Source organism: Telmatherina bonti, assembly GCF_933228915.1.
Source record: "Telmatherina bonti genome assembly, chromosome: 13".
In the NCBI taxonomy this organism is placed as follows: domain Eukaryota; kingdom Metazoa; phylum Chordata; class Actinopteri; order Atheriniformes; family Telmatherinidae; genus Telmatherina; species Telmatherina bonti.
The window spans coordinates 12821018-12835121 of NC_136611.1; the positions used below are offsets into that span (position 1 = coordinate 12821018).

Below are 14104 nucleotides of genomic sequence, written 5' to 3' on the forward strand. Positions count from 1 at the left end.
ACAGACAAAAAGGCCATTAAACAGTTTGGAAGCAACAAATACCCTTCCTCGTGTCTTTTCCTCGTTCTGCCATCTTGCAGGTAAAGTTGCCAGGGGTCCTGGTTTGAGAAAGTGGCCAAACCCTCCCTCAGTGGGGTGTTTTTTCTCTCTGCAGCGCTTTGGGCTGGTTTCTATTCAAATGTGGGTCAGGGGTGAGGAAGCCTAACGTCATAAGCTTGCAACATGGCGTCCCGAAGGCTGTGAGATGAGCAAGAGGATGGTAAAGAACGCTTGAGAACGATCCTACCGATGTAATAAGGTATTTTAAACGTGCTATTTCTTCTTTCAGGTTTATTGTGGATAGCGGAGCTGTTTTCATGCCTAGTTTTGTTCACGTCGGTTCCTCCCAGCTGCAGCAAGAATCGCAAGGTTTTTCAGCGTTACTGTGGTGTATTTTTTCTTTCCACGGCGTGCCAACAAAAACGGGCTTTGCTGCTGGTGCCTGTTCTCACTCTTACACCATCCTGCTTGGTAAATGGACAAATCTTACATTGTTTAAAGCAAGTTATTAAAAAGTATGATTTTAAACGGTAAAATATATACAGTCTGCGATTATTGTAACGTTTATTTTGCGTCGTAACGTGACTGGAGATGCCCCATTGAACGAGCGTGTGTTACCAGATAATTACCAGGCTGGCAGAGCACATCAGGCGACAGAAAGGACCCAGAAATGGTCTCTCTGAAATGTTGAGCTCCTTTTTTCTCTGGTTAAAAAAAAAAAGCTGTGATGGCAGTTGCATTATTTTTCAACATGTGATGACGAGCAGAATGACTCATTGAAAATGATTTGTGCATTGTAAGCTGATCATACTTTTTCAAAAAGGAATTCACTTTTTTTTTTTCCTTAAAATGTGAAATTAAATGGCATATACGCGCGATGTTTTGCGCTATCACCCGCTACTCAGAGATATTAACAGTTGCAGCCGATGCCTAATGGTGTAGCCTGTATTGTTTATATGTAGGTTAAGCCACCTTGGTCTTAGGTAGAGCCAAAATTAAAATGATTGAACAGTATCGACTTGCAAACGTATCCAATATCATAAAGGTGCAACAAACTCAAGTTTGAAAACGTACTTACATGAACATATATAAATATATAAATTATATATATATATATATATATATATGTAAATAATGTATGAACCTTTGTGTGGGTGTATTGTCATACCATGAACTCAAACTGAAGTGTTTTAATGAAACTATGTTGCATGACATGGATTTATGACCGTAAGATAATTGCTCAGTCCAAACAAACCCCTCATCAGAAGGTCACGTCGCACATTTTAATTGTTAAACCCAGTTCAAACCAAATGTATTCAAACAATGTATGTGCTCAGGTGTGAAGGCAGCTTGGCTCCCATTGAGATTAGTGCTGTTTAAGTACCATGCCGATAATAAGATACAGGAATGCTTATAATTTGTTTTCCCTTTATTCACACTTATTTTTTGTTACAGAATTATTTAGCCCTAAGTGATTACATAAAATAAATGTTGAATTATAACTTAAGAAAAGGGACACATTGCACTTTAGGGTTTTATCTACAACTTTAGTAGCCCATTTATGTCATGATATATGTTACAGTCTCTAAATGGAGTTCTGGTATTAAAAGGGCCCTTTTTTATTATTAATTTAAAGTAGCTGAAGCCACATGTCCTAACTTGCATGTTAAATATGATTAAATACTTCACAATATTCTTGTTTGCCTCCTCCTATTCAAACTTTTTGTTGGCGTTCAGCTTATAAATATTTTTTCCTCAATATTTGTAAAATGTTGACTTAAGAAGGTTTTGCATTAGGATAATATGAATATACAGTCATCTGTTTTCACTGCATGTTATCCAGCTCTGAGTGGCAGGGTGCTGAAGCCTATAATATGAAGATTACAAGATGCTAGTTTGACTGGTCACACCCAGCCAGAAGTGTAGTAGGAAGTATTGGGTTGCCCAGTTTGGTTTGCTGGCCTCAAACTATGTCTGAATTGCATTTTTCAGCATTGCAGTTGGAAAAACCCCATTTCGAAGCCTGTACAAGTTAAATCCAACTACAGTTTAATCTAACTGGAAACAGGAATGGGACTTCTGGCTCTACTGCCTTAAACATTTGATGATATCAATGGTTCATCTATAAGAGGCAGTTTGTATTTAGTGCATGCAATAGCATTGCTTTATAAAAATGTATCTCATGTAAACTAGAGCAGATATGCAGAAATGTAAGTGGCCACTGAGAATGCATTATTTAGACCTAGTAGCAGATAAGCAGTAAGCTGGAATCTTTGTATCGTCAAGTTAAACTTAAAGAGGATATGAGCAGAAAATACAGTAACCTTTTATTTTTATGGTCTGTTGTTGTTGCTGCCAGTTAAGTAGGTGACCTTAATATCAAGGGTCAAACAAATTCATTCTGGCCATAAAAATGACCCAGTCAACTGATCAGTGTGACGAGTTACATTGATTAATATATGGACGGCAAATTCTGGCCTGGAGGGTAATTTGAGGCCAGTGTGTGTTTGTGTGCCTCATGATCTGCTGGTTGCCTCAGCTTTCTTGTCCCTTCCCCTTTTCAACATATACTCAGCATCCTGTGTACAATGTGCTCATGGCTTACTGTGGTATGTGTGGGCAGCACAATGCAATAAGAAGGCTACTTAGGCTATATGTTCTGCTGACATGTTGGACGAGGACTTATAGATTGAGTGAGGCTATACAGGTCGGCCTGCTTTTCTCTGCTCTGCGCTGCCTGTTTGAGGGGCAGTTTGGTTTGTTCAGTGGATAAAGCACCTCAGGGCAGGGTTGTTGTTCTTTAAGAAGAAGAATGTGGAATGTAGCGCTGATAGCCAGAAGGTTATGCAGTGTTTAGGGGCTGGAGGAAGAAGAGGAGGTGGAGAAAGGAGGGAGAGGGGCAGCTTCTGTGAAGCCTTGGATCACACAAGCTGTCTCCTCACCCGACCTGCTGTCCTTAACCAAACCATTAGGCACTGGGTCATGTGGGCATGCTGCTTTTTTTTACAAGCCGTCTCTGTTTGTGTGTGCGTGTGTGTGTGTGTAGGTGTTATCTCATCAAGTTTATTTATCAAGACAGAGGTCCCTTTATCACATCAATCATATGTTCAGTTGTTAGAGAAGTGGTTGATTACTTCACATCTGAGGGAACACAGTGGGATACAGTATGTATGGGTGCCAAGTGTTAAGCAGTCCTTCTGTTAGTTAGTCTCGGTGAATGTTTTCAGTGTTTATTTCAGTCTTTATGTAATTTCTCCAGGGGCCACTTTGGGTAAGCCACAAAATGCAGTAAAGCATAGATGAAATGGAGCAAAGATGCACACTCAAACTAAACCCATTGCTTAAACTCTTCAGTTGTTCTTTTTCACAATGATGAAATGGTCGGATGCACATTGATGCAAATCATTTAATACCTTAAACAGCTGGATGCTAAGTGGAGAAGTATCCCAAATCAGGCTACAATCCGTGTTTTTACATGGGAGTTATAATTCCTCTTTAATTCCGAATAAAAGTTAATTCCGCTTTAAACTGATGAAAAAAATACCATGTAAACACTTTACTCCGAATGCAAATTTCTATTCAGGATTAAACAAGTTACGACTGAAAAGACGGGAAGCAGGAAGTCACCTTTGTTTATTTCCGGTATACATCCAAACCTGCCGCACTAAAGAGGAATTAAGTGAGGACGTGTTTCATGTAAACCTTCATTCGGAATTATTATCCTCATGTAAACTCATAGGAGAATATGTTAATTCAGAATTATTTAATTCTAAATTATTAATTCGGAATTAAAAAACATCATGTAACTGTACCCATTGTAAAAAGCATACTGGGTTTAGCCAGGTCATTGTAGGTAAAAGTAATCTAAACACACACGCATGTAGGAAGAGTTAAAACCCTTTTTTAGCTTGTCATCTTCTCATGTAACAACATAAAAATGTCTCTGTAGACTAAGATAAACTAAACAGAGAGAAAGGCCAAAAACAGCTTTACATCAGAGGCATTTCTGATATTATGGATTTGCTAACGCACCCTGACTTATCCTTTTTTTTTTTTTTTTCCAAAAGGCTTTAACCAGAATGTGTATATTTACATGAGGTCAGTGCAGGGCTGTATCAACATATTAGAGACCTAAAATGGTTTTCATGTGGATATAATCTGTCATTTACATCTTTAATACGTGTAATTAGGCTTTTTAAATATTTTTTATTGCAGCCAATCATGACCTTAAGTTGTAGGCAGACAAAATCTTTATGATAGAAGTTTCTGGATTTCGACCCATTTTAGGCAAAACATCTGTAGCTATCACACTGCAGATGATATGAACATGTGAAATCCCGTTTTCCTACTGCTTTTGTTAGATTTAGCTTTCACCTGAGCTTCTTTTAGTACTTAAAAAATGTGATGCATCTGATGCATAACACTCTGCAATCTGCAGTGTTAATGATATCTGTGTTTTGTTCAATCTTGGGCAATTTGTAAGAAGAGAAGTGCTCCAAATAAAATGCAATGCTTGATTTTTGACTTAGCTTTCTGTACATTATGGCTATATATTGGTATATTTAAGGTGCACATACAGCTCTGCCCCTCCTCCTATGATGAGATGAACGAAGCCCTTTTCATTCCACTGCACCCTGGGCATGACTTGTTCATCTGCAACATGGCTGAACTGCCTGACAGAAAATGAGTTAATTGGAGGGGTTCTCCCTAGACTGCGGCATGTTTCTCCCCTTCAGCAATGCAGCACTGTGATTGTGCACTTGTTCAGTTGCAGCTTAGATCCAGCGGCCATGTAAAAATGTTACGTCTCTAAGACAGAACAAATCCATGGTGTCTCATCCTAATGTGTTTGAACATTTTTACTACAGCCCATGTCATTAACATCTTTTCTGCAAAGATTATGTTCAAAATGGGATCTGTGTCCAGAATTCCAGCAGATGCTCGGCATCAAAGCCAATCAGACGCTTATGGACTATAGCCATGTTTATATTTCAAGCTAAAGCCACAGCAAGTAGTTTTTACTTTAACTCTATAAGCCCTGGAAGAAATCTGGGTATTGGACTCTTCATGTTTAAGTGGCGGAAGAGCTGCATCCTAAACAATCTCTTCGTTTAATCTTTATTTTTTTAAAAGAGGTTTTAATAAATTCTCACTTATCCTGTTAGTTCGTATACTTACATCATAGCCTCCTATAATGTCTGACCTTAAATGGGGTTAGAACATAAGGAACCTCTTGTTAATACTTTGTAACACTTTGCATGTGCCGAATAGACTTTCTAAATGAGGTTTTGCATGTGTATATGTGACACAGTTCAGATAGGCAAAGTATTATTGTGGCAACAGTATAGCAGTATGGGAAAATGCATTTTTTGACCAATCCAAAGGTAATATAAGTCTTCCAGCTTCTACAAAAGCAGATAGACTGTAAAACATGCAGGTGGCAAGAAACTGTCAGCTCTCGCACTCCACAGCTTGCTAATCTTAAATAGAGTTGGACTAATTTTCCTTCTCTACTGCATCTCAAGCATACTAGAGTTTAAAAAGTCATGATTTGAAAATTACTTGTTATAACAGCTTTTAGAAGTACTATCTCTCTGCATATTCCAGGTTCTGATGGGGCCTAATATGCAGCTCTAACCTCTTTATTTTAGTTTATAGGACAAATATCTGGCATATTAATAAAACAAGCAGTTATTACTACATTATAGAAATTTTGTTGCAGACATTGTGAATCTAAGATGGTTTGGCTTGTCATTTTGGTTAAAACGCGTTATCATGTATCCATTTTTGCATTTTGGTTTGCAACAGATTTAAAAAAAAAAGAGGCTGTTAAGAATTTAGATCTAGTGGTGAAAAATTTTTTCAAAGAGATGATGTTAACCAATGATTTGGTGCAACAGCGTTAGCCACAGATCAGCTTTGGAGCTGTAATTTGTCACTAAATGTGTGATTAAAAATCCTTGGAATGTTTAAAAACAATGTTTCACAAAGAAAAAAGTACAATTTATTTCAATTTTTCTGCCAGTTTATACTTCAAAATTTTAAATAATTTGTTGATAATTTGAGAAATTTGGATAAATTTCAGTGCGTAAAAGGGAAGGGGGCAGGACTTAGCTGGACTCCTGTGAGCTTGGATTCCTTCAAAACACTGAATGACTTCAAAACTGTCTTTCATCAACAACGGATATAACCACATTGATAAGAATATACTGTAGAAATGCTTTATGAAGCAAGAAAAAAAATTAATATATGCGTTCACAGAAGCCACTTAAAATGCTAACGTGCAAAACAGAAGCAACATATGTTGCCTTCAAAATGACGTCTTTTCTAAGGATGTTTATTCCTTTTACAACAGCGATGACCCTGTACATTTGAAGTGTTTTCAGAACAAAGAGCCTGAAATGTTTCAGTACTTAGTATTGTTAGCAGGAGCTTGCTTGCATTTTTAATGTTTATTAAAATACATGGCAATATTATTAAGAATTACTTTTTAAAAAAGTATTTTTGCATGCCTGAATACAAAAAAATGTAAGTATTAACACATAAAATGGCGTTAAAACAAAGTATAAAATATTTTACAATATCTGAAATAAAAGCCATAGAATATTTCAGAAGAGCTGCCACAAACACGTCAACATGTTTGGGGTACTGCTACATTGATGTAATGGCACATGCAAAGTGGTTTAGCTGGAAAGTCCAGTTTTTTTTTGTTTTAATCTCCACTTTGTGTCACGAGCCATCCTTTACCTTATTTGAGAAACAAAAGTCTGATAATTGCTGCACCCACGAGTCCTGCATGGATCAGCCATATCTGTGCAGCAAGGTCAGCCATGTTGAAATGGCTCAGAGGTGGTTGCTTGGTGTTTGTATTTCAAACTGGCTTTGCACCCCCCCCCCCCCCCCCCCCCCAAGACCCCTCCCCCACTCCCCCTGCCCACCAGCATACTCCTCTTTCTGTGTGTCAGTGTGTTTGTGGAGTGCATGTGTTTAAGTGCACCGTCTTTCAGTCCGTGCAGACATCCAGGCCCTCCTGTACATGTTTGCTGCTTCTTCAGTCATCGTCTCTTCACCATTTGTACAGACTTCAGAGAGTTTAGTGACGGACTGAATCAGTTCATTTATGTTTTTTTTGTTACGTTTTTTCCTTTTGGTTTAAAAGAAGCTTGGTGTCAGAGAAAAACGAAGATGTACAGCCTAAGGTTGAACACGTTTTTAAAATTCTGCTCAGTCTTGTTTTCTTTCGGGTTGCAACCAGTGACCTTTCGCAGTCGTAGGGTGTGTTTTGTTATTGCGCCACAGGACTTTGCCTCACCTCTGCCCTCTCTCTTGGCTCTCTACCCTCTGCTCAGGAGATTAGTGCCACAGCCTACTGCGCCCTCAGTCACCTTCCTTGCACAAGCACTGACATTGTAAGGTTTTACGCATTTGAAGTTTAATCCATAAACTCCTTGGAGAAAGGATCCGAGACAGGTGCCAGTAAATTAAGTCAAACCTGATCTGTGAGATCTCTGGAGACGTCGCTTCACTGCTTGGGGTGCTTTGATGCTCACTGTTTTACAGTAATAAACAAACTTGCAGCCACGTTACGATCCAATCTGTCAGTTTTGTGATGAATATATGGGCCAGCCCAGATTCTCAACTTCTGAGGTGTGTTCAGGTTGAGGCTGTAAAATGAGGTTGCCCCTTGTGTGATCAAACCTGTGTTTTTTAAAAGGTTAACACTGCAAGCAAGGTAAGCTGATCCTGTGCTTGAAAGGCGACATAAACCCTGGTCTGTTAAAGTTCAAGCCAAAGGCTTAGTTTGATCGGTATGCGGTGCCATACTTGGCATGAGCAAGTCTCGCTTCTTCTTCTGAGTGACTGTCATGCCAGCTGTCATGCCAGCCATGCAGAGAGCTTAAAAATAAATCTTCCAATTCTGCAAGAAATCTTGCTTGCCAGCTACGTAACGTTAGATGTAAACAAGGCATCCTGCTGACTGGATATCATTTTCTTGTTGTCATTTAATCACCCTCCTAATGGCTCATCCAACCAAAACTTTACATTGTGAGATTGCAATGCTAAAGATCAAGAACAAATCTCTAGGTGTAATATTTTGAAATGTGTCTTAAGTGCAAACCTAGCATTCACAGATGGAGCTATCATGGCAGAGCAGGCCTATCTCTCCTCACTTGTAACATGCCTCTTTCCTGGGCAGCATCATTAGAAACGGAGCTGGGACTACACGTGTCCCACTCTAGCTGCATATAGATCAGCCGTAATCCATTAGCAGCCCCCTGGAATCCAGCCGGCACGGCGCAGCACTGAAGGGGCCAGGGGGAGTGTAGCTGCATGGGTGAATTGGGGGAGAGGGAGAGCAGAGGATGAGAAGAGGAGGGGGATGGGGGAGGGCTCTTTTTTTTTTTCTTCCTTTTTTTTCACCTCCTGAGCTGTCCTCTCTTATGCTGAGCCCAGCCCCCTTTTTATGTCGGTCTGCTGGAAAAACCTCTTGAACCCCCACACGTAAAGCATGCAGAGGTGTGTATGTTAAAAGAGAGACTTGAATGATATACGGCTTCCTGGCTGGCATCGTAGCAGAGGCCCTCCTTTCTCTTAGCACTCCTCCATTACTGCCTGCAGGGTTTAGAGCCATAGAACCCTTTCCCATGTACTGCGATTAACAAATCTGGGTTATGTATTCCAGAACGGCTCATTATGATTAACAGTGGGGACAGTGAACTGTTCCTGGGATATGTCCGCATGCCCAGTGAGAGGCTGGTGAGATTGGGGAGATGAAAGAGAGAAGAGGAGATGTGCAGAGGAAAGATGGGGGAGGGGTAGACCATGAGAAGTGTCAAAGCACAGGAGGCAAGCCCAGGCGTGGACCTGAGAGTAATGATCACTTCAACTGATTGTATCAGCTAGTCAGACCATGACAGACTCAGCCATCGTCAGTTAGCAATTTTAACCTTGTTGCTCTTTCACAGTCTTCAGTATTACATGTAATAGACACGTCAATGATCAGCCATCTTATATAGAGGCAGCTTTTATGAGTTTGCATCTTAATGTTATCCTCTAATCAGTTTGGTGGCTGTAGGCCTGAAATATAGGACCCTGGCATTAATGTTTAAAGCTGAAAAGGGAGAGAATCATTTTATTGAAACTGAAATTTCATGATCCAAGATGAAGAATGCAGGTGTATCATAATTATTCCTGTGGACCTTGGAAACTGATACTATAACTAGTAACTGGGGAGCTTCAGGAGTACCACATAAACCTTTTTGTCTCTACATTTGCACCAGTGAAGTGACTATAACTAGTGGTTGGTTAGCTAAGTCCAAACTGCATGTTTTCTCTGTTCCTTATATGTTTTTTTATATGTCTATTACTGCATATTTTGGTCCATTTAATTTAATTTAATGGTGAGAAGTTGCTCATACAGAAAGTTGAGTCTCTAGCTGTCTTACAGTCTGCAGTCTGTCTCTTTAATCTTTTGTTTTTTGCTTCAATTCATGAAATTTTTTTTCTCCAATTGCATTCAGTATGATTTAAGAATTCACAGCTGCCTTTGAAAATTGGTCAGAAATATTTCCCCATGTTACAGTTTAGTTTTGTTACGCACCATACTGATACAAGTTGTGTTAGTGGACAGAAGTACAATCATAGCTCTCAGTTCTAAATTGAAGAAATGCTCCATTCTTCCTTGTCATGGGTTATAAAACATGATTTTCAGTAAATCTCTTGGTTGGCACAGAGTTAAAACGTTGCATTTTCACACATATTTACAGCTTGAGTTAAGTATTTTTCTGCATTACTGTGTAATCTCTTGTAATATGCTACACACTGTGTTCATGGGCATTAATGATGTATCAATTTAAACTTGTGCCAAAAGACCTCCTGCCTAAACCAGCATATGGCTTTAAAGTATATTTCAGCCACACTCTTTTAATCTACCACATTTAATGTTTTTAACTATATTTTCTTCTCGTGTTAAAGTAGTAAAAATCAAATAAAACTGTGTTTTTAAAGTACTTTTCATGCAAAAACAGTTTAAAGTGCCAAAAAAACAGTAACAGTAATGTGGTGTGTAGTGGGTCATCCATGAATGAGATTCACCTGTCCTAATTCCATAAATGAGGGCCTCTCTGGAGGATCAAGTGATGCTGTCCTTGTCTTTGAGCCACACCCTCCCTCTACTCTTCTGCCCATACTCTTGTGTAGTTTTACCTGCTCAGGTGTCACCTAATCCCTTCCCCCGGCCCTGCTGTGCCACCGACCCCCACCTTCAGACAATAGGGCAGGGCTGACATTACCATGACCTAATGGAGGCTGAGTGAGCCATGCTTCCAAAGAGGGCATCCCATCGAAACTAGAGTTACTCTGATGAAATGGGGAAGAGAAGCTGAGAGGAGGCACCTGAGAGAAGAAGTTACTTTACCCTTTCTTTCTCTCCGCCCCTACGGCTTTTGTGCCAGAACAGTGGCAATGTGTACAATCAGAACTTGATCCATGTAAGGTTGCAATTTGTTTAAAAAGGAAGATGAGAGGGAGGGCTAGGTTCCAGTTTCTATACCTCCATGTAATTACATGGCATGGTGTGCTAATAGTTTGTTAATTTCCCTGTGAGAGATTAGACTTGATGTTTCTGCAAAAATACGACTTGGTTCATTTGTAAAACATGCAAATGGTGTAACTGTGATCTGCAAAAAGAACTTTACTTGCACGAAAAAATGCTCCTCCCGAACTAGGAAAGCTCTGTTTTGTTATGACAATCTTTGGAGATAGCATTGCCTGAGTTCAGTTTTGGATTTACTTACACATTTCAGACTTGTGCGTTTAAGATTCAGTAAGTCTTCTGAATCCTTATGTGGTTTATAAGCCTAATTGAACAAAATTACATGAGCCCAAGCTTTTGTGTTAATTCAGTTATTGTTTTTCTTATTAATTCAAAACTAACCACCTTTTCTTCCTTTCCCATTAGCTTTAGGTGGTGCTCGTGTAGGAAGAGAGAGAAGGACAGAAGGAAGGAGGAAATGGAACTGCCAAATCATGCCAAACAACTGCTGCTGCAACTCAACCAGCAGAGAGCCAAGGGCTTCCTGTGTGATGTTATCATCGTGGTGGAGAATGCTCTCTTCCGGGCCCACAAGAACATCCTGGCGGCAAGCAGCATCTATTTCAAATCTCTGGTCCTCCACGATAATCTCATCAACCTCGACACAGAGATGGTCAACCCCTCTATATTCAGACAAGTACTCGACTTCATCTACACTGGGAAGCTCCTGTCCTCTTCAGACCAGAGCAGTGAGCAGAACTTCAGTGCCCTCTTGACAGCAGCCAGCTACCTCCAGCTCCACGACCTTGCTGCTCTGTGCAGAAAGAAGCTCAAGCGCAATGGTGGGAAACTCCTGCCAGGGAAACCCTCCACTCCAGGTCCCCTTAGTCGCTTACGCCTCAACAACCAGCGCCACTCCTCTTCTACCCCTGCTGGCTCCAACAACCACTATCACCCGACCCCTTCAGATGCTGACCAACCACAACCTGATGAAGGCCTTCGGGACAAGCTCTCAGATGATGAGATGTTTGTTGGCAGCTCTGGGAAGAATGGAAATGGGGGCAATGGCAGCAGTAATGGTAATCTCAGCAGTGGAGCAAGTGCTGGGGAGCCAGATCTTGGACTTGACCTGTCCAAGAAGAGTCCTCACTCTGCAGGCACAGCCACTGATGCCCTCAGCCCGCACAGCAACTCCCAAGAATCCCCTCAATCTGCCTCAGTATCCACAACCAACAGTGCCTCACTGGATGACTCCTCAACCACCCTACCAGGTGTTGACACATGCATCTCAGAGACTATGGACCTCAACTCCTCCTCTAAAACCTCAGAGGAAACCCAAAACCAGTCTGATGGCCCACCGCCCCAGAAGAAAACACGGCAGGGTGGCCGCAAGAATGAATGGCCTAAGAGAGAGTTGTCAGGGTTGAAGTCAGAAGATCACAAAAGGCCTCTTGTAAACGGGGTGATAGTAGGTCCCAAAGATGGCCGATCTTCTGGGATTGGCGGAGGTAGTGGCAGCAGCTTTGTGTCTGATAAATCCTTCCAGTGTAAAGTTGAGGAAGAGGAAGGAGAGAATGGGCAGGACCACAGTGAGGAAAGTGGTCAAAGTGATGGCGAGAGTGCAGGAGGTGGAGGGAGTTCAGGAGGAGGGCATCACAGTGCTAACTATGTTTACCGGCAGGAAGGTTTCGAGCCAGCATTTGGGGATAACCTCTATGTGTGCATTCCCTGTGGTAAGGGCTTCCCCAGTTCTGAGCAGCTCAATGCTCACGTGGAAACGCACACAGAGGACGAGCTCTACATCAAAGAGGAGGGAGGGACCTTTGTGAAGGAGGAAGATGAAGAGGAAGCAGAAGACCTTTCTGCACCAGTTGGTCCCTCTGGCTTTGGATCCGAAACACGTCCATTCAAGTGTACAGTCTGCAGTAAGAGTTACAAAGACCCTGCAACGCTGAGACAACATGAGAAGAGTCACTGGCTGACCAGGCCCTTCCCCTGCAACATCTGCGGCAAAATGTTCACCCAGAGGGGAACCATGACACGCCACATGCGCAGCCACCTTGGCCTCAAGCCTTTTGCATGTGAAGAGTGTGGCATGCGCTTCACACGGCAGTACCGTCTGACAGAGCATATGCGTGTCCACTCTGGGGAGAAGCCGTATGAATGCCAGCTATGTGGTGGGAAGTTTACCCAGCAGCGCAACCTCATCAGTCACCTGAGAATGCACACCTCGCCCTCTTAGAAACGCATCAAGCCAAAGAACTCTGGGAATAGAAAAAAAAGAAACATTTCTCTACCTTTTTTTCCATCTTTTAAGCAAAGAAATGCACACCATCACATGCAGACACATGGTTCTACATATTAATTCCAGAGTACGATACCCTGGCTGAGTGAATGATGTAGCTCTTAGCCACAGTGCTCTCTTGGTGATGGTGGGATCTTGTCGATGTAAGGATCAAGTCAATGTTTTATCAAATGACGTTTCCTCACCTCTCAGGAGTTCCACAGGGACAAATTTACTCCTATTTCTCTCCAAAGTCATAAAGCCACAGTGAAGTGGTGTGACTTCTGGTTTGTTAAATGTGAATGTGGGTACTGATACATTGTCAAGCCCCCTCACCTTAAACTCCTCTGCAGCCTTCCTCTCTTCACTCTTGAAGCACTGTCTTTCTGTTTTTAGAGTGCTCCTCAAACAGATAAACTCAAAATCCCAGTCTGTACTCCAGAGCTATGTTGACCAAAAACCCATGCAAACAATACTGGCAATAATTCAGCAAAAAGATTATTTTTACCCTGACAGCTTTATATCCTTTATGTTGGTGATGGGTATCGGTATGAAAGAGGAGGGGTAACTGGGGTTGGCACCGTCTCCATGCTTTAACTGAAAGTCCTGAAAGAAAGAAGGTTCGTGTTGGGAGGACATGTTTGTTTTTAACAGATAACAAATACTCAAAGTCCTCTCTATGGCTGTTTCTATTGACGTAGAGGAGATTTTCATTGTTTTGCCTGCTATTGCTCCAGGAGAGAATCCTGGCTGGAAAGATGAACCCCTTGTGATACTTGTTTTACCCGACAAACTGTCATGTTTAAGTGAATGTTTTAAACTGGAAGGTCTTGGGATTTTGGGGTAGGGCGGGATGGGTGGTGTAATGGGCCTAAAAAAAAGTTTGTTTTAGACCGAACTTTATGTTCAGTGGGTACGTTTATTTTTCTGTCTGTATAGCTTTCCTCCCCTCAGAAAAAAAAAAAAGAAAAGTCTATTTATATAGGCTTGTGACCTCGCTACCTCTGATTACTCTTATGAACTCTGTCGATTAGTTGAAAGTTCCTATGTAATTAATTGTAAAAAGTGTGTAGATTATGGCAACTTTTCACCTAATGCTTTAACCTGCCCATCTCTCAACACCGGTTTTTAATGCTCATAGATTTTACACAATAATATTGTTTTTAGCTGTTGTTTGTACTTGTCAGATATAGCTTTTTTTGGGAGGGTGCCCTGGTCATTGTGGCACCACTTCAAAGTGTACTGTA

General features: G+C 41.2%; 1 protein-coding gene across 1 annotated transcript; it reads left to right on the top strand.

The window, feature by feature from the left end:
- Positions 1 to 221: 221 nt before the first annotated feature.
- Positions 222 to 12815, top strand: hic2 (hypermethylated in cancer 2; the record flags this gene model as incomplete). Its single annotated transcript, XM_079250654.1, has 2 exons — positions 222 to 298; positions 11000 to 12815. Exon 2 carries the CDS (start codon positions 11052 to 11054, stop codon positions 12813 to 12815), a length of 1764 nt encoding a protein of 587 aa, XP_079106780.1. The 5' UTR covers positions 222 to 298; positions 11000 to 11051.
- Between the last annotated feature and the right edge of the window lie 1289 nt (positions 12816 to 14104).